Source organism: Macaca fascicularis, chromosome 19, assembly GCF_037993035.2.
Source record: "Macaca fascicularis isolate 582-1 chromosome 19, T2T-MFA8v1.1".
In the NCBI taxonomy this organism is placed as follows: domain Eukaryota; kingdom Metazoa; phylum Chordata; class Mammalia; order Primates; family Cercopithecidae; genus Macaca; species Macaca fascicularis.
Genome location: NC_088393.1, coordinates 2,077,306 through 2,095,183, shown reverse-complemented (window position 1 = coordinate 2,095,183; position 17,878 = coordinate 2,077,306). Strand labels below are relative to the sequence as shown.

The following is a 17,878-nucleotide window of genomic DNA, read 5'->3' as shown; positions in this document are numbered from 1 at the left end:
CGGGTGATCCACCCGCCCCGGCCTCCCAAAGTGCTGGGATTACAGGCCTGAGCCACCGCGCCCACCTGGGGGAGTTTTAAGAGAAGCAGGCTAATGCAAATGGGCCAGACAACTAGCTCGGGAGGGGAGAAAGCACTGAGGTTAAGGACAAGCATTTCCGGGGCTTGCACCCATCCTGGCCATGCAGGTGGACCTTGAGTGGGTGAATTAGCCTCTGGGCCTCGGTCTCCTCATCTATGTTATGGGGCTGGTCGGCACAGCTGGGATTCGTGCCTGATTAAATGGAACAGTGCCCTCGCAGCCCCTCCCCCAGACACGTGGAGCGCAGGTCTGGTCCGGGTTAGCTTTATTGGAGCCTCCTAGCAGGCCAGGTGTTTCAGGCACCAGTAGTGCTGCAGGCACGGGGGCCTGTGGTGTGGCCAGCTGCAGGTGATCTCAGTGGTGGACTCCGAAGTGTACTCCAGAGAGGTCCCGGAGTGGCAGGGGACCAGCTCGGGCACTGAGGTGCTGCTGGCAAGCTGTTTCGAGGATTGCTTCTGGCGCTGTCCGCTGGTCTTGGGGACTGTGTCCTCTGGCTCACCAGGGGGCTTGCTGGGAGGCTGCGTGGGGACGTTGCTGCTGCTGGGAGACTGGACCACGGGTGAGACCGGGCTGGAGGTGACGTTGGGTGGCTGCAGGGGCCTCGAGGATGGGAGGGCTGACTGGGAGGGGCCGGAGGAAGTACCAGGCAGCTGGGTGCGTTGCTGAGACCGCTGGGAGCTGACCCGTGCCCGACGCTGGCCCTGGGCCTTGCCACGGCCAGAGCTGGAGGGCAGCTGGCCCTGGGATTCAGAGCTGGGGGTGGCCGAGGACTGGGACTGGGACTTGCCCGAGGTGGCATTTAAGGAGACCCCCAGGGCCTTGCCTGGACCCGAGGGACTGGCGTGGGCTGCCGTCGAGAGATGCGCTGAAGACGATGTGGAGGCCTGGGAGCCCGGCGCGGCCCCCTCCTCACCAGCCGGGAGGTCCTTGCGAGGCCCGGGGGGCTGCTTCACTTGTCCTTCGGCTGCAGGGTCTGGCTTGGCTTGACTGCAGAGAGAGGGGCAGGCGGGGGAGGGCGATGAGGCAGGCCTGGGCTCCGCTGACTGCTCACAGGTGGGACTGAGGCTACTGGATGTGAGCATGGAAAGTCGAGGGGCGGGGCAGCCACCCTCAGCAGAGATGGTGTCGACCACACGCACGCTTTCATGGTCACCTATACACAGAGGGGTGCACACAGCACGCACATGTGCAGTCACACGCTCACACACATACATGCACACGTGGTCACACGCACGCACACATGCATGCACACACACGTGCACATACACCTGTACACGTGGTCACACACATGCACACGTGAGAAACCATGCTCCCTTGCTCACTTATACACACATGGAAACACCAAACATACGCTTGAGCCATGCACACACACACCGTCATGCACATGACAAAACATGCACGCACAATAACACATGTGCAACAGCAAACACACTCAAACACATGCGCACACACACACACAGCTCCTACCTCCCCCACGGGTTACGTACTGTCAGCTTCCAGGGGAGTGGAGGGCCCGGCCACAGCCGCTGGAGTGACGCCTGCCCGGCTACGGGCCAGCGCCTGCAAGACTGGTTCCCGGAAGCGTGAGAGAGAGAGGCGGACAGTGAGAGGGGGCGGCCAAGATGCCAGACAGTGGGCAGTCAAAGTCAGAAAGGGAGGCAAGGTGGAGACAGGTGGAGACCCAGGAGACGGTCAGAGGCAGCCGGGTGCCTGCAAGCACCCACCGTTCCTGGTTATTCCGGCCGCCGCGTCCAGGGCTCGCCCGCTGAGGTTGTTGACGATTCTGTCCACGGCCCCGTGGTGCCTTAGGAACAGCGGGCGCACGACGCGCTGATACAGCATGAGAGCCCCGTTCCAGGGCCTGGGGGCCATGCAGAACAACAGGAAGGCGCACTGCAGGGCAGGGCAGGAGTTACACGCAGCCCCACCCAGCTCTGTGCCCCTGGAGGGGAGAGAGGCTGCACTACCCCACCACATGCCCACCTTGGACAGGAACCGGGTCTCCACCATCAGACACCCTTTGGGGGGGCCCTCCACCATCAGACATCCTATTGGGATGGGCCTGGGTTTTCGCCATCAGACACCCTTTAGGGTGAGCCCTCTACCATCAGACATCCTGTAGGGTGGACCCTCCACCATCGGACATCCCTTAGGGTGAACCCTCCACCATCAGACATCCTATCGGAGCAGGCTTGGGTCTCCACCATCAGACACCCTTCAGGGTGGGCCCTCCACCATCAGACATCCTGTAGGGTGGGCCCTCCACCATTAGACATCCTTTAGGGTGGGCCCTCCACCATCAGACATCCTGTAGGGTGGGCCCTCCACCATTAGACATCCTTTAGGGTGGGCCCTCCACCATCAGACATCCTGTAGGGTGGGCCCTCCACCATTAGACATCCTTTAGGGTGGGCCCTCCACCATCAGACATCCTGTAGGGTGGGCCCTCCACCATCAGACATCCTTTAGGGTGGGCCCTCCACCATCAGACATCCTGTAGGGTGAACCCTCCACCATCAGACATCCTTTAGGGTGAGTCCTCCACCATCAGACATCCTATTGGAGCAGGCTTGGGTCTCCACCATCAGACACCCTTCAAGGTGGGCCCTCCACCATCAGCCCCCGGACAGGGCCCGTTTCCCCAGGGAAAGGACTGAGTCTTCCCCTCCCATCTCCCATCTCCTGGTATTCTTTCCTCCGGACCTCCTGGCCCCAATACCTCCCAGGAATCCCCAAGCCCCATGCGCTCCATGGCTGTACCCGCCCTGGCAGGGCCCACCTTGCCCACGTAGTAGAAAGGGAACCAGGACAGGAGTAGATCGCTGAAGAACTCGGCCAGCCCGAACAGGGCGTACACCACCCAGTAGGTGAGCCACACAGTGTCGTCGTCCTTGCTTGGGCTCTCGATAGCTTTGATTCTGCAGGGAGGCACAGCAGGGTCAGGGGCTGCCCGGGAGCCCCCAGATCCCCCCACGTGGGCAGCCAGCCGTGCACTCACGAGGCATATGCGGGGTAAACAAATCCGATGAGATTGCACAGCAGAGACGCTCCGTATCCGAACAGCAGATACAGGCTTAGCAGAGTGACGGCTCCTGCGGGAGAGAGGTGGTGGTGTGCTAGGGCCAGGGACCTGCTGAGTCCCCATGACAGCACCCAGGCCTCCTTTCAGTCGACAGAGACTGCAACCTCCTCAGAAGCCTTGGTGATGCCTCTAGGATGTGTCCACTGCCCCCAAAGTGTCTGTGCATCCCCCCATCGTGTCCCTAGGCCCCGAGCCTTGTGCCTGTAACTGGTCAATGTGTCCATGTCCCCCACCATGGTTGAGAGCTCCCCAAGGGCAGGCAGGAGCTTGACACTGGGCAGTGGGGGTGGGTGCAGAATAGCTATCCAATAAAGTGTTTGCTGAGTGAGTAAGTGTAATCTGGCCAGATGTGGTGGCTCACGCCTGTAATCCCAGCACTTTGGGAGGCCGAGGTGGGCGGACCGGGCAGGCAGACCACCTGAGTTCAGGGGTTCGAGACTAGCCTGGCCAACATGGTGAAACCCCATCTCTACTAAAAACACAAAAATTAGCCAGACTTGGTGGCGGGCGCCTGTAATCCCAGCTACTTGAGAGGCTGAGGCGGGAGAATCGCTTGAACCCAGGAAGCGGTGGTTGCAGTGAGCAGAGCTTGCGCCAGTGCACTCCAGCCTGGGTGAGATTCTTTTTCAAAAAAAAAAAAAAAAAAGAATGAGCATAATCTGCAATGATAGGCATCTCGTTCCAGGCCCTATGGGAGGCGCTGGGAAACGAGGCTAATGTTTCAACATAAGGGATGGGTGAAGCCTGCAAGGGAGGCCAGGCTGTCATGAAGACTTGGTTCCAGAGCTGAGAAACGCAACTGTTTCATCCGTTATCTTAGTGCAGGGTTTCTCTGCCTTGGCACTGCTGATGTTCGGGGCTGGGTCATTCTTGGTTGTTTTCGGCGGGGAGGGGAGGTGGCTGTCCTGGACACTGCAGGGTGCTGAGCAGCGTCCCTGGCCTCTGCCCTCTCCATGCCATCAGCTCCCCAGTCATGACGACCACAGATATCCCTAGACATCACCCAGTGTCCCTGGGGCAGGGTGGGGGGCAGTACTACCCCCCCCCCGTCTTGGAGGCAGCAAACCCCAGCATCTCGGTCCCCCGGGTGGAGGAGAGCCCTTTGGTTGGCTGTGCACTCACCAGCCGGCACTGAGCAAGGCTGTGGCTGCACGGAGCCTCAGTTTCCCCCTTGGTAAGTGGGAATGGTAATGGCCCCTGCCTCTTATGGTTTCAAGTTAACAGAGAGGGCTGGGCACAGTGGTTCATGCCTATAATCCCAGCACTCTGGGAGGTTGAGGTGGGTGGATCGCCTGAGGTCAGGATTTCGAGACCAACCTGACCAACATGGAGAAACCCCATCCCTACTAAAAATACAAAATTAGCCGGGAGTGGTGGCGCATGCCTGTAATCCCAGGTACTCAGGAGGTTGAGGCAGGAGAATTGCTTGAACCCAGGAGGCAGAGGTTGTGATGAGCCGAGAACATGCCATTGCACTCCAGCCTGGGCAACAAGAGCGAAACTCTGTTGCAAAAAAAAAGTAATAACAAGTTAACAGAGAGAACTCCTTTCTGCGCGTTTATTTTTATTCATTTATTTATTTTTGAGACGGAGCCTTGCTCTGTCGTCCAGGCTGGAGTGTAGCGACACAATCTCAGGTCACTACAAGCTCCGCCTCCCGGACTCAAGCGATTCTCCTGCCTCAACCTCCTGAGTAGCTGAGCGTGCCACCACACCCAGCTGAATTTTGTATTTTTAGTAGAGACGGGGTTTCACCATGTTGGCCAGGCTGGTCTCAAATTCCTGACCTCAGGTGATCCGCCCGCCTCGGTCTCCCAAAGTGCTGGGATTCCAGGCGTGAGCCGCCGCGACCTGCCCTTCTCCACATTTATTAAGTGCCTTCAGGCAACAATAACACAGTCCCAGCAAGGAGGGTGTTCAGAGAAAAAGGTGTGTGTGTCCAGCTCAGCCCCAATCCTGAACCTGGCTCTGAAAAGAATGATGACGACAGCTGCATTTATTAAGCGCCTATTGTGTGCCAGGTTTTGTGCTTTCCCTGAATTATCTTATTCAGAACTGGGGGTGGGTGGGTGTTGCCCAAGGTCACACAGGGAACCCCCGTGCTTCAGAGAGCTTGGACAGCCTCCTTCCTCCTCCCCTGGAGCTGCTATCTGCAGAGTGAGATAGAGGCTGCTTCCGGACCAAAGGGCAGAGGCCCAAGTCCCTCCCAGCCCCTCCTACCTGCTTTAGTCTTTATCCACAAGCACCTGAGGTCACGGGTAGGCGGAGTCCCCCAGCTGGGAGGCTGTGTGGCCTCCCGGTCACTGTCTCCTCTGAGTTTCTTCGTATGTTACCCAGGGGTGTGGGATTTGTCGATTTAAATGAGGTGGGAGAAGGGGGATGAGGGAATGCTACCTCTCCCCAGGCCTGGCTTGTGGGGAGGAGTGACTCTCCCAGGGTGTCCCTCCCTTAAATCCCTGTTCCTGCAGCTTCAGCAACGGGAGGATGACCTTGGACATCAGAACTGTGGAGGGGGGCCCAGCCCCCACGATTAGCAGCAGATGGGACTGGGAGTGGGCGGGGTGGAGGGGTGTACGCCTCAGACACAACAGGCGCAGAGGAAACTGTGCCTCAGTTTCCTCTCTGGTGACACAGTGCCCCAGCCAGCCCCTCCCTGCTGCCTGCCTCCTGGGCGCTCTGTGACCTAAATTCCTGCCCACTGGCCCCAGGGATGTGGAAAGGGAGGGCAGAGGCCAGGGACCTGCTCCCGGGGGCAGGCACAGCCAGGCCATGCCCATGCCACCTGCTGCACTGCACATGGGACCAGGCACCTGGGGACCTCCAGGGTCTGGACACAGATTTCAGACTGTTCTCAGGCTGCCTGGCATGGGAACCCCCAGATGGTGGGAAAATGGAGGGGGGGACTGGACTCCGGGGATCCACCTGCAGAAGGTGCTCAAAAAAGTGGCACTGTCCTCTACCCAGAACACCCCAGGCCCAGATCAAGTCCTTTCAAGTCATTCTGCGGAGCTTCCTGGAAGAGAAGGCAGAGCCAGTGGGGCTGGGAGCAGTGGCTCCCACGTAAATCCCAGAGCTTTGGGAGGCTGAGGCAGAAGGATCGCTTGAGCCCAGGAGTTTGAGACCAGTCTGGGTAACATAGTGAGACCCTGTCTCTTAAAAAAGTTAACTTTAAAAAGTTTTAGGCCAGGCAAGGTGGCTCACACCTGTAATCCCAGCACTTTGGGAGGCTGAGGTGGGCGGATCACCTGAGGCCAGGAGTTCGAGACCAGCCTGGCCAACATAGTGAAACCCCGTCTCTACTAAAAATACAAAAATTAGCCGGGCATGGTGACCTGCGTCTGTAATCCCCGCTGCGCAGGAGGCTGAGGCAGGAGAATCGCTTGAACCCAGGAGGCAGAGGTTGCAGTGAGCTGAGATTGCACCACTGCACTCCAGCCTGTGCGGCAGGGCAAGACTCGATCTCAAAAAAAAAGTTTTAAAGGTGGGGAGAGAGGCATTTAAGGAGCGCTTACTACATGCTCTTGCTGTAGTTTTGGAAAGGCGAAGGGGCGCGGCGTCACCAAGGGTGAAAGGCCCGGAAGAACTGTAATGGAGTCACAATCGGGGTGCCTGGATCTCCCGCTCTGTGGGCCCCAGTCCAACCTCCCCACATCACAGCTGTCAGACAACCCAACTCCGTCTTAACAAATATTTACGCGCGGTGGCACTAAGCCATTGAGCGGGGCAAGGTGAGCTAGGGCAGGAGAGGAGGAGGAGAGGAGAGTCCTGAGCAGCCCCCCGGGACGGTCCGTTCCCCTCCCCGCCTGGAGCCTCCCCTCGGAAAAACGGGAAGATCTCCACTGTTGCAGCCAGGTCGGGGTCCACGGGGGGAGGGGGACGGCGAAACGTGCAGGACACTGGCATCCTGGCCTCTCCGGGGCCACTGGGCAACTGGAAGAACCGGACTTCGGCATGGCAGGCACCCAGCGCCCAGAAGGAGGCGGCGGGGGACGGCCAGGGATGGAAGCTAGAGAGGGGTGGCTCGGGAGCAGGGTCGCAGGGCGCGGGCAAGGGAGGAGTTGCGGGTGGACCTCGAAGTCCCGGTCACCCCGCGCGCTCTACGAGCAGGACCGGACCCCGTAGCCGGGGAGGGAGTCAGACCTGCGACCCCCGGGCCCATGGCCTCAGTGTGCCCGTTGGCGAAACGGGCTAGCGCCGACGGCTCACCTGCAGCCAGATACCGCTTCTCCAGCCCGGTCTTGGCCTCCAGCGCCCCCAGCACGTCGGTGACCAGGTTCCTTTGCTCCAGGAAGCGCTCCACGCGCTGGCTCAGGCCGTCCATGGCCCCGACGCGCCCGGGGTTGGCTGCTCGAGCTCGCCCGCGGACCCGCGCACCCACTCCGCTGCACGCGCGCCGCTTTCCCGCAGCCTGAGCCGCGCTGCTCCGGCCCGGCGCCGGTGTCCGCCCCCGGCCCCCCGCCCGGACCAATGGGAGGGCAGGGCGGACAAAGGAGGTGGGGCCTGCCCCGTCTCCCCCGCCGCATAGCCCTCCGCCCGCTGCCGCCGCTGCCCAGACCCCGCCGGGAGAGGGCGGGGCGCGCCGGCCCAGGGCACCGATTGGCCGGGCCAGAGCGAGACGTAGCTGATTGGAAGGGCGGCGTCAGGGGACGGGATTATTGGCTGCGACACTGAGGGGGTGGAGCCAGGGCGATGAGAGGCGCGGGTGGGGGCGGAGCCGGTGGGTGGGGCTAAAGAAAAATCCGAGCCGATTGGAGAAACGGGACGCGATTCATTGGCGAGAGCAGTGGAGGGCGGGGCTGATCACAAAGGAGGCAGGTTGGAATGGTAGGGGCGGGAACGGGGCGGGGCTTATCGGGGGAGGCGGGATTACTCGAAAGAATGATTCTGATTAGCCCGGATAGGAGGCCGGGCTGATTCTCGAAGGAGGGGTGTGTTGGAAAGTGGGCGAGGCCAAAGAAAGGGTAGGACGCGTTACTGCAACAGTGAACCCGCTTCTCTGGGTTAGTCTTGTCGTTGTACAAATGGGAAAACTGAGGCTCCCGAAGGTGTGGGTCTGCGGGAGACGGGCAGGCGTGCGTCCCTGCCCCGCTTCTGTCAGATCTTCGCGCCCGTCTTGGCTGAGTAGCCGCAAGGCCCCCTGGGAGTCGAAGCCTTCCGCGTTGCTATGGAGCCGGGGGCTGAGAGGACGCCTGGGTCCACTCGGCGGTTTGGCGGGAGGGAGGGGCTTTGCGCAGGCCCCGCCCCCGGCCCCGCCCCGCCTCCATGCGGCCCGCCCCGATTGCGCTGTGGCTGCTCCGGGTCTTGGCCCTGGCCCTCGTCCGCCCCCGGGCTGTGGGGTGGGCCTCGGTCCGAGCCCCCATCTATGTCAGCAGCTGGGCCGTCCGGGTGTCTCAGGGTAACCGGGAGGTCGAGCGCCTGGCACGCAAATTCGGCTTCGTCAACCTGGGGCCGGTGGGTGGGACCGGGATGGACGGGAAGTGGGGGCGTGGAAGGGACTAGAGGACCCTAGACCCCGACAAGTGGGAGGGAGCCCACAAGGTCTCCTAAATATCAAGAGCCTCAGCCCACCCCTGCCTCAGCCAAGTTCAGCTTCTGGGACTCCCAGAGAGCACCTGGTGGGGAAGGACAAGAAAGGGGGCTGTTACCGGTCCTCGGGGGCTCCAGCAGGGGAGCCTGGTCCTATCGGTGCGGCCGCTTCCCCACATCCCCAGATCTTCCCTGATGGGCAGTACTTTCACCTGCGGCACCGGGGCGTGGTCCAGCAGTCCCTGACCCCGCACTGGGGCCACCGCCTGCACCTGAAGAAAGACCCCAAGGTGAGCCTGGCCTGGAGGCCACCCTCTCAGGGTCTCAGCCGCCTCCTGGGGCCACTAGCCATCTTCTGTGGTTCTCGTGGTTGTTATGAACAGCTGTGTGCTTTCTGTGGCTCAGACCCACCTGGACCACAAGTCTGTACAGCAGGAGGAGGGAGGGAGACCCAGATACGGAAATCATGGCGCCTGCCAGGGCCTGGTACACAGTGGTCACCTCTTGCCCTTCCCCTCCCTCCTCTGGGTCCCAGGGGCTCTGGTAAGGAGGAACAGATGGAATGCCTTCCCCACCGTCTAGGTCATAGGATGGAGGGAAGGGGATTTTACAACACAGGAATGGGTTCCAAAGAGTAGGAGCCTTAAAGTCACCCAGTGGCCCTCAGGACGCAGTGTCCGGGTGCTCAGAAAGGGGCCTGGGTCCGATCGGGCTGGGCCCTGTCTAGAAAATGCCTGAGATGTCAAGCTGAGGGGTTGAGATGGAGCCTTGGAAGCCCTCAGAGGCCAGGAAGTGCCTTGAACAGGACTGGACAGCTGCCTGCTTATAGCACTGGGAGGGAAAGCAGTGGCCGGTTCCTGATGTGGTTTGCAAGAGAGAAGCCAGGCCTGGTGTGGTGATTCATGCCTGTAATCCCGGCACTTCAGGAGGCCAAGGCAGGCAGATTATTTGAGCTCAGGAGTTTGAGACCAGCCTGACCAACATGGCGAAACCCCGTCTCTACTAAAAATACAAAAATTAACTGGGCATGGTGGTGTGCGCCTGTAGTCCCAGCTACTTGGGAGGCTGAGGTAGGAGAATCGCTTGAACCCGGGAGGCAGAGGTTGCAGTGAGCCAAGATTGCACCACTGCACTCCAGCCTGGGCGACAGAGCAAGACTCTGTCTCAAAAAAAAAAAAAAAAAAAGGAAGTGATGCAGGAGAGAGAAGGATCTAGAACAGGGATGGGGGAAGGAGTGGAGTGGGGACCTGGGGACCTGCAGTCACCCGGGACAGCGACGATGCGTCTGTGGACCCAAGGACAGGTGGTCCAAAAGCCTCGGTCCCCTCTGACTGCAGACAGAGCCCCAGGTACATGCGGACGCTGGAGAGCAGCCCCCACAAACACGGGGCCCCAGGGCATGGGGCTGCCTCACTCCCTGAACCACGAGGGGCCCCAGGAGCGAGCAGCGGACAGGCCTGACCCACCTTCTGCTCTGTAGGTGCAGTGGTTCCAGCAGCAGACGCTACGGCGGCGGGTGAAACGCTCTGTGGTGGTGCCCACAGACCCCTGGTTCTCCAAGCAGTGGTACATGGTGAGCGGGCAGCCAGGGTGGGTGGGTGGGGACAGGGCCACTAGCGCCCTCGACCCCAGGCCCTCACAGGGTCACCACCCTGCCTCCCCCTGCAGAACAGCGAGGCCCAACCAGACCTGAGTGTCCTGCAGGCCTGGGGCCAGGGGCTGTCAGGCCAGGGCATTGTGGTCTCTGTGCTGGACGATGGCATCGAGAAGGACCACCCAGACCTCTGGGCCAACTACGTGAGACCGCGGGTGGCTGGGGGCGAGGGCTGCCCCAGGTGCCGAGACCGGCTCCACCCAAGGACGCCTCCCAGCCCCCTCGTATCCCCACCTGTCCCCAGGACCCCCTGGCCAGCTACGACTTTAATGACTACGACCCAGACCCCCAGCCCCGCTACACCCCCAGCGACGAGAACCGGTGAGCAGGGCTCCCACAGCACATGGGGGAAGCCCCAGTACCTGGCAGGGGGATGGAGGCCGTGACGGGAGCCCTTCTTGGCCCTGGCACCAGGCACGGGACCCGCTGTGCTGGGGAGGTGGCCGCGATGGCCGACAATGGCTTCTGTGGTGTGGGGGTCGCTTTCAACGCCCGAATTGGAGGTACCCAGGGTCCCCCAGCGGCACCATTGGGGGACAGAGAGGGAAGGGGGTGATGCTGGCGGAGAGCTGGGCCCGCAGACCAGGGAAGGAGGACTCGGGAGCCCCCCCGTCACTGCTGGGTGGTGCTAGGGCCCCAGACTCTGGGGCTCAGGGGGTGCTGAGCCAATACGGATGGTCCACTCCAGGGAGCAGAGAGAGGGCCCGGGTGGGGCTGGGGAGTGGCGCGGGGTGGGGCTGGGGAGTGGTGTGGAGTGGCGCGGGTGGGGCTGGGGAGTGGCGTGGAATGGCGCGGGTGGGGCTGGGGAGTGGCGTGGAGTGGCGCGGGTGGGGCTGGGGAGTGGTGTGGAGTGGCCCGGGTGGGGCTGGGGAGTGGCGCAGGGTGGCGCAGGGTGGGCTGGGGTGTGGGGAAGGGCAGGGCTGGTGGCAGCGGCCCTCCCACCCTGGCTCTGCAGGCGTGCGGATGCTGGACGGTACCATCACCGATGTCATCGAGGCCCAGTCGCTGAGCCTGCAGCCACAGCACATCCACATTTACAGCGCCAGCTGGGGCCCCGAGGATGACGGCCGCACGGTGGACGGCCCCGGCATCCTCACCCGCGAGGCCTTCCGGCGTGGCGTGACCAAGGTGAGTGGGAGCCCAAGGAGGGCCAGGGTGGCAGGCCAGGCCGACGCCCCCTCCCCGCCCCTCCTGGTTTCCCAGGGCCGCGGCGGGCTGGGCACGCTCTTCATCTGGGCCTCGGGCAACGGCGGCCTGCACTACGACGACTGCAACTGCGACGGCTACACCAACAGCATCCACACGCTCTCCGTGGGCAGCACCACCCAGCAGGGCCGCGTGCCCTGGTACAGCGAAGCCTGCGCCTCCACCCTCACCACCACCTACAGCAGCGGCGTGGCCACCGACCCCCAGATCGTGAGTGCAGCTGCCTCAACAGGGTCCCCTCCCCAGGCCCTGCCATCCCAGCCTGGCCTCCTCACCTCCCTCCTGCCCCACCGCTGTGACTTAGCACCCTCCCAAAGCTGCTTTGAAAACGCAAATCCAGGCCGGGCACAGTGGCTCACGCCTGTAATCCCAGCACTTTGGGAGGCCGAGGCGGGCGGATCACGAGGTCAGGAGATCGAGACCATCCTGGCTAACACGGTGAAATCCCGTCTCTACTAAATAATCCCGTCTCTACTAAATATACAAAAAATTAGGGCCGGGCGCGGTGGCTCACGCCTGTAATCCCAGCACTTTGGGAGGCCGAGGCGGGCGGATCACAAGGTCAGGAGATCGAGACCACAGTGAAACCCCGTCTCTACTAAAAATACAAAAAATTAGCCGGGCGCGGTTGTGGGCGCCTGTAGTCCCAGCTACTCGGGAGGCTGAGGCAGGAGAATGGCGTGAACCCGGGAGGCGGAGCTTGCAGTGAGCCGAGATCGCGTCACTGCACTCCAGCCTGGGCGACAGAGCGAGACTCCGTCTCAAAAAAAAAAAAAAAAAAAAAAAAAAAAAAAAAAAAAAAAAAATTAGCCAGGCATGGTGGCGGGCGCCTGTAGTCCCAGCTACTCGGGAGGCTGAGGCAGGAGAATGGCATGAACCCGGGAGGTGGAGCTTGCCGTGAGCTGAGATCGGGCCGCTGCACTCCAGCCTGGGTGACAGAACGAGTTTCCATCTCATAAATAAATAAATAAATAAATAACCCAAATCCAGGCTGAGCACAGTGGCTCGCGCCTGTAATCCCATCACTTTGGCAGGCCAAGGTGGGTGGATCACCTGAGGTCAGGAGTTCAGGACCAACCTAGCCAACATGGCAAAACCTCATCTCTACTAAAAATACAAAAAAAAAAAAAAATTATCCACGCATGGTGGCACGCGCCTGTAATCCCAGCTACTCAGAAGGCTGAGGCAGGAGAACTGCTTGAACCCAGGAGACAGAGGTTGCAGGGAGCCGAGACTGCACCACTGCACTCTATTTTAGGCCACAGAGCGAGACCCTGTCTCAACAAAAAACAAAACAAAACAAAAACAAATCCAGATGGGTGCAACAGCTCACTTTGGGAGGCCAAAGTGGGAGAATCACTTTAGCCCAGGGTTTCTTTTCATTTATTTGTTTTTGAGATGCAGTCTCACTCTGTTGCCCAGGTTGGAGTGCAGGGGCATGATCTCGGCTCACTGCAACCTCTACCTCCCGGGTTCAAGCAATTCTCATGCCTCAGCCTCTTGAGTAGCTGCGACTACAGACATGTGCCACCATGCCCGGCTGGTTTCTTTTTGTATTATTAGTAGAGAAGGGGTTTCACCATGTTGGCCAGGCTGGTCTCAAACTCCTGACCTCAAGTGATCCGCCCACCTCAGCCTCCCAAAGTGCTGGGATTACAGACGTGAACCACCGTGATCAGCGAGCCCAGGGGTTTGAGACCAGCCTGGGCACCATAGTGAGACCCCATCTCTACAAAAAATTAAAAAGTTAGGCTGGGATTGATAGCACACATCTGTGGTCCTAGCTACTCGGGAGGCTGTGGTGGGAGGATTGCTCGAGCCCAGGAGGTCAAGGCTTCAGTGAGCTATGATCACACCACTGCACTCCACCTGGACAGCAGAGCAAGACCTTGTCTTAAGAAAGTAAATACATAGATGAAACCCAAATCCCACCCCACCAGTCCAATCACAGCCCTCCTGTGGCCCACCAGCGTTCTTGGATGAAACCAGCTCCTGGGCCCCAGCCACCTGTCTCAGCCCCTTGCAAGAAGGTTCCCCCTCATTTCTCCAGGCCCCTCCTGCCTCAAATTCTCCTTGGGGAGGCCCCTGTGCCCGATCACTGCCCCTCTCTTTTTTTTTTTTTTTTTTTTTTGAGACGGAGTCTCGCTCTGTCGCCCAGGCTGGAGTGCTGTGGCCGGATCTCAGCTCACTGCAAGCTCCGCCTCCCGGGTTCCCGCCATTCTCCTGCCTCAGCCTCCCGAGTAGCTGGGACTACAGGCGCCCGCCACCTCGCCCGGGTAGTTTTTTGTATTTTTAGTAGAGACGGGGTTTCACCGTGTTAGCCAGGATGGTCTCGATCTCCTGACCTCGTGATCCGCCCGTCTCGGCCTCCCAAAGTGCTGGGATTACAGGCTTGAGCCACCGCGCCCGGCCAACTGCCCTCTTCTGCCCTTGCTGACTCTTCCTTCAGACCCCCACCTGGGGCCACTGCCTCCAGGAAGTCTCCCAGGCCTTTCCCCATCTCATACACTCACCTCCCAGTGTTTGAGAGTCCCTGAGGCAGTGATGAGCTCCCCTGCAGGGCTCATCAGGCCAGAACCAGGAGGGCCTGGGTCATCTCTCAGGCTCCGGGGCCAGGTACATAGCAAGTGCTTCCCTGAATACCTCCAAACCCAGGCGAGTTTCCTGCCAGGGCTGCCCTGTGGTCCTACTGCTGCTGCCCCATCGCTGACCTGCACATGTCTCAGGCAGGGCCGGCTTCCGGGCATATGACCCAGCAGGCACCTTTTAAGCTCAATCTTTAGTTTCTTTCTTTCTTTCTTTCTTTTTCTCTTTCTCTCTCTTTCTTTCTTTCCTTTCTTCTTTTCTTTCTTTTTCTCTCTTTCTCTCTCTTTCTCTTCTCTCTCCCCCTCCCCTCCCCTCCCCTCCCCTCCCCTCCCCTCCCCTCCCCTCCCCTCCCCTCCCCTCCCCTCCCCTCCCCTCCCCTCCCCTCCCCTCCCCTCCCCTCCCCTCCCCTCCCCTCCCCTCCCCTCCCCTCAGCATCTCGCTGTCACCCAGGCTGGAGTGCAGCGGCCCGAACTTGGCTCACTGCAAGCTCCACCTCCTGGGTTCATGCCATTCTCCTGCCTCAGCCTCCTGAGTAGCTGGGATTACAGGCACCTGCCACCATGCCTGGGTAATTTTTTTGTACTTTTAGTAGAGACGAGGTTTCTCCATGTTGACCAGGCTGGTCCCGAACTCCTGACCTCTGGTGATCCACCCACCTCGGCCTCCCAAAGTGCTGGGATGACAGGCCTGAGCCACCGCGCCTGCCCAGTCCTTGGTACTTTTTGAAGAAGGGCTGTATTCTCACTGTGCACGGTCCCCCGAGTCCCGCCCCCCCTCTGCCCTCAGGTCACCACGGACCTGCATCACCAGTGCACGGACCAGCACACGGGCACCTCGGCCTCAGCCCCACTGGCTGCCGGCATGATCGCGCTAGCGCTGGAGGCCAAGTAGGTGATTGCGGGGCCCCGCCCACCGCCCTCGCCCCAGGCGCAGCCCCCGGCTCACCCGCCCCCGCCCCCTGCAGCCCGTTCCTGACGTGGAGAGATATGCAGCATCTGGTGGTCCGCGCGTCCAAGCCGGCGCACCTGCAGGCCGAGGACTGGAGGACCAACGGCGTAGGGCGCCAAGGTGCGGCGGGGCCGGGCGGGGGCGGGGGTGGAGACCCCGGGCCCACAGGGGGAATGACAGCCGCCCTTCCGCACAGTGAGCCATCACTACGGCTACGGGCTGCTGGACGCCGGGCTGCTGGTGGACACCGCCCGCACCTGGCTGCCCACCCAGCCGCAGAGGAAGTGTGCCGTCCGGGTCCAGAACCGCCCCACGTGAGACCCCTGCGTGCCCCTCCGCTATCACCGCTGGGGGTGTGGGGGACAGGCCTGAGGCCTCAGTTTACCCATCTGTAAAATGAGGGCTGGACCCCGTGACCTCTAAGCCCCGACCTCGCCTGCTGGCCGCCCCCCCACCCCCCAGCAGGCCGCAGGAGGGTCCTCACCCCTCGACCCCCCCAGCCCCATCCTGCCGCTGATCTACATCAGGAAAAACGTGTCGGCCTGCGCCGGCCGCCACAACTCCATCCGCTCGCTGGAGCACGTGCAGGCGCAGCTGACGTTGTCCTACAGCAGGCGCGGAGACCTGGAGATCTCACTCACCAGCCCCATGGGCACGCGCTCCACACTCGTGGCCATACGGTGAGCGGCCCGCAGAGGGGAGGGGCGGCCTCACGCCCTGTGGGTAAACGCTGCCATCTACCGGGAGTGTCCTCACGGCGAGGGGCCAGGCCCACAGGAGTCACACGGCAGCCTAGTGGATGGGACCCCCGAGTCACGCCCCCACCCACACCCAGAGGACGCCCGGCCACCAGCACGTGCGATCAGACACTTGGTGGGACTCTGCGGGCTTCACAAAGCCATCCCTCTTGACACCCCCACCCCCACCCGCCCTTCTGTCGCAGACCCTTGGATGTCAGCACTGAAGGCTACAACAACTGGGTCTTCATGTCCACCCACTTCTGGGATGAGAACCCACAAGGCGTGTGGACCCTGGGCCTGGAGAACAAGGGCTACTATTTCAACACGGGTGAGGGCGGGGCGGGGCTGTGGTGGGCGGGGCAGGACCATGGTGGGCGGGGCTTGGCTCTCCAACCTCCCCCCAGGGGCTCCGGAGTTAGCCTTGGTGACCCCACTGCACAAGGGGTTCCCAGTGGCCTTCTCCAAGAGAACACGCACACAGTCGGCGTGCAGTCACCCGGGAGATGGTGTGCAGTGACAGGCACACAGTAGGTGTGCAGTGACAGATGCACAGTAGGTGTGTCGTCACCCGGGAGATTTCGGTGTCCAGTGACAGGTGCACAGTAGGCGTGCAATTCCCTGAGACATGTGGACCAGTCTGGGGCCCCGGGTGGGAGCTGCAGGAGAGGGAGCCTGGGGACTACCAGGACCAGGCCGCCAAGAGCCTCCTCCTCCTCCTGTGCCCACCCGCGACCCCTGCCCAGGGATGTTGTACCGCTACACGCTGCTGCTCTACGGGACAGCCGAGGACATGACAGCGCGGCCTACAGGCCCCCAGGTGACCAGCAGCGCGTGTGTGCAGCGGGACACTGAGGGGCTGTGCCAGGGTGAGTGCCGGCGCTGCAGGGCCCACTGCTGGGAGGTGGCGGTGGCCACCGTGGGCAGCGTGCATGTGGCCCCGGGCGGGCGGGTGGCGGGCAACAGGCCGCGGGTGGTGAGCTCACGGGTCTTTGCATCCGTGTCCCTGAGCAGTATGTGACGGCCCCGCCTACATCCTGGGACGGCTCTGCCTGGCCTACTGCCCCCCGCGGTTCTTCAACCACACAAGGCTGGTGACTGCCAGGCCTGGGCACACGGCGGCGCTCGCGCTGAGGGTCTGCTCCAGCTGCCACTCCTCCTGCTACACTTGCCGTGGCGGCTCCCTGAAGGACTGCACCTCCTGTCCCCCATCCTCTACACTGGACCAGCAGCAGGGCTCCTGCGTGGGACCCACCACCCCTGACAGCAGCCCCCGGCTTAGAGCTGCCGCCTGCCCCCAGCACCGCTGCCCAGCCTCAGCCATGGTGCTGGGCCTCCTGGCCATGACCCTCCAAGGCCCTGTCCTCTACAGCATGTCCATGGACCTCCCGCCATAGACCTGGCTCTCCCGTGCCAGGGCCACGCCCACCAAACCCCAGGTCCGGCTGCCAGCTGGAACCCGAAGTTGTCAGCTCAGAAAGTGACCTTGCCCCTGCCTGGGTCCCTGACAGGCACTGTTGCCCTGCTGCCTCCCCAGGCTGGCCCAGAGGAGCCAGCACCAGCCCCCGACGCCCGGCCTGCCAGGCGTGGGCCCCGTGGAACCCCGCAGCCTGGGGGGAAGAGAGAGAGAGAAGTCTCCTATGCATTTTGGGTTTGGGTGGGAGTGGGCTGGGGGGAGAGGCTGGAGCACCCCAGAAGCCAGGGGAAAGTGGGGGGAGAGAAACGTGACACTGTCCGTCTCGGGCACCGCGTCCACCCTCAGAGTTTGCAAATAAAGGTTGCTAGAAGGTGTTCAGTCTGTGGCCTCCTCTGAAGCAGGGTGGGCCCGAGGCCCCAGGGCTCAGGTGGTTTCCGCCTGGGGTCCCCGGACATCAGTCTATGGCGAATGCACTCGGCTATGGAGAAGGAGTTCGCCCAGGCCCAGGGACCCCAGGCAGTGGGGGCAGCAGGGAGCGGCCGGGTGTCGGCAGTAATGTCTAACCCCAGAAAATGGCTCACCATGGCCAAGAATCCTCTCCCGCCGTGATTCCTTTTGTTGTTGTTGTTGCTGTTTGTTTT

The 17,878-nt window shown here is 61.7% G+C and overlaps 2 protein-coding genes across 16 annotated transcripts; one reads left to right on the top strand and one right to left on the bottom strand.

Moving 5' to 3' along the window:
- Positions 1-329: 329 nt before the first annotated feature.
- On the bottom strand, positions 330-7,566 carry REEP6 (receptor accessory protein 6). Of its 2 annotated transcripts, XM_045378737.2 has the most exons (6): positions 7,370-7,566; positions 3,080-3,173; positions 2,861-2,999; positions 1,806-1,974; positions 1,569-1,649; positions 330-1,068 (listed from the first exon to the last, which is right to left on the bottom strand). In XM_045378737.2, the coding sequence occupies exons 1-6, from the start codon at positions 7,482-7,484 to the stop codon at positions 1,031-1,033; spliced, it is 636 nt and encodes a 211-aa protein (XP_045234672.1). In that variant the 5' UTR covers positions 7,485-7,566; the 3' UTR covers positions 330-1,030. The 2 variants fall into 2 exon arrangements, with proteins under 2 accessions (XP_045234672.1, XP_005587462.1); XM_005587405.4 differs by lacking the exon at positions 1,569-1,649.
- Positions 7,567-8,105: 539 nt separating this feature from the next.
- On the top strand, positions 8,106-17,611 carry PCSK4 (proprotein convertase subtilisin/kexin type 4). Of its 14 annotated transcripts, none has more exons than XM_074025214.1 (15): positions 8,106-8,163; positions 8,875-8,979; positions 10,170-10,262; positions 10,358-10,486; positions 10,588-10,664; positions 10,758-10,846; positions 11,299-11,471; positions 11,547-11,759; positions 14,922-15,022; positions 15,100-15,203; positions 15,280-15,397; positions 15,584-15,763; positions 16,027-16,151; positions 16,567-16,689; positions 16,835-17,611. In XM_074025214.1, the coding sequence occupies exons 3-15, from the start codon at positions 10,260-10,262 to the stop codon at positions 17,215-17,217; spliced, it is 1,818 nt and encodes a 605-aa protein (XP_073881315.1). In that variant the 5' UTR covers positions 8,106-8,163; positions 8,875-8,979; positions 10,170-10,259; the 3' UTR covers positions 17,218-17,611. The 14 variants fall into 14 exon arrangements, 12 of the variants coding, with proteins under 12 accessions (XP_073881315.1, XP_073881317.1, XP_073881314.1 ...); XR_012428190.1 differs by lacking the exon at positions 8,106-8,163 and adding an exon at positions 8,415-8,614 and having other exon boundaries at positions 11,639-11,759; XM_074025213.1 differs by lacking the exon at positions 8,106-8,163 and adding an exon at positions 8,415-8,614 and having other exon boundaries at positions 16,567-16,640.
- Positions 17,612-17,878: the final 267 nt, after the last annotated feature.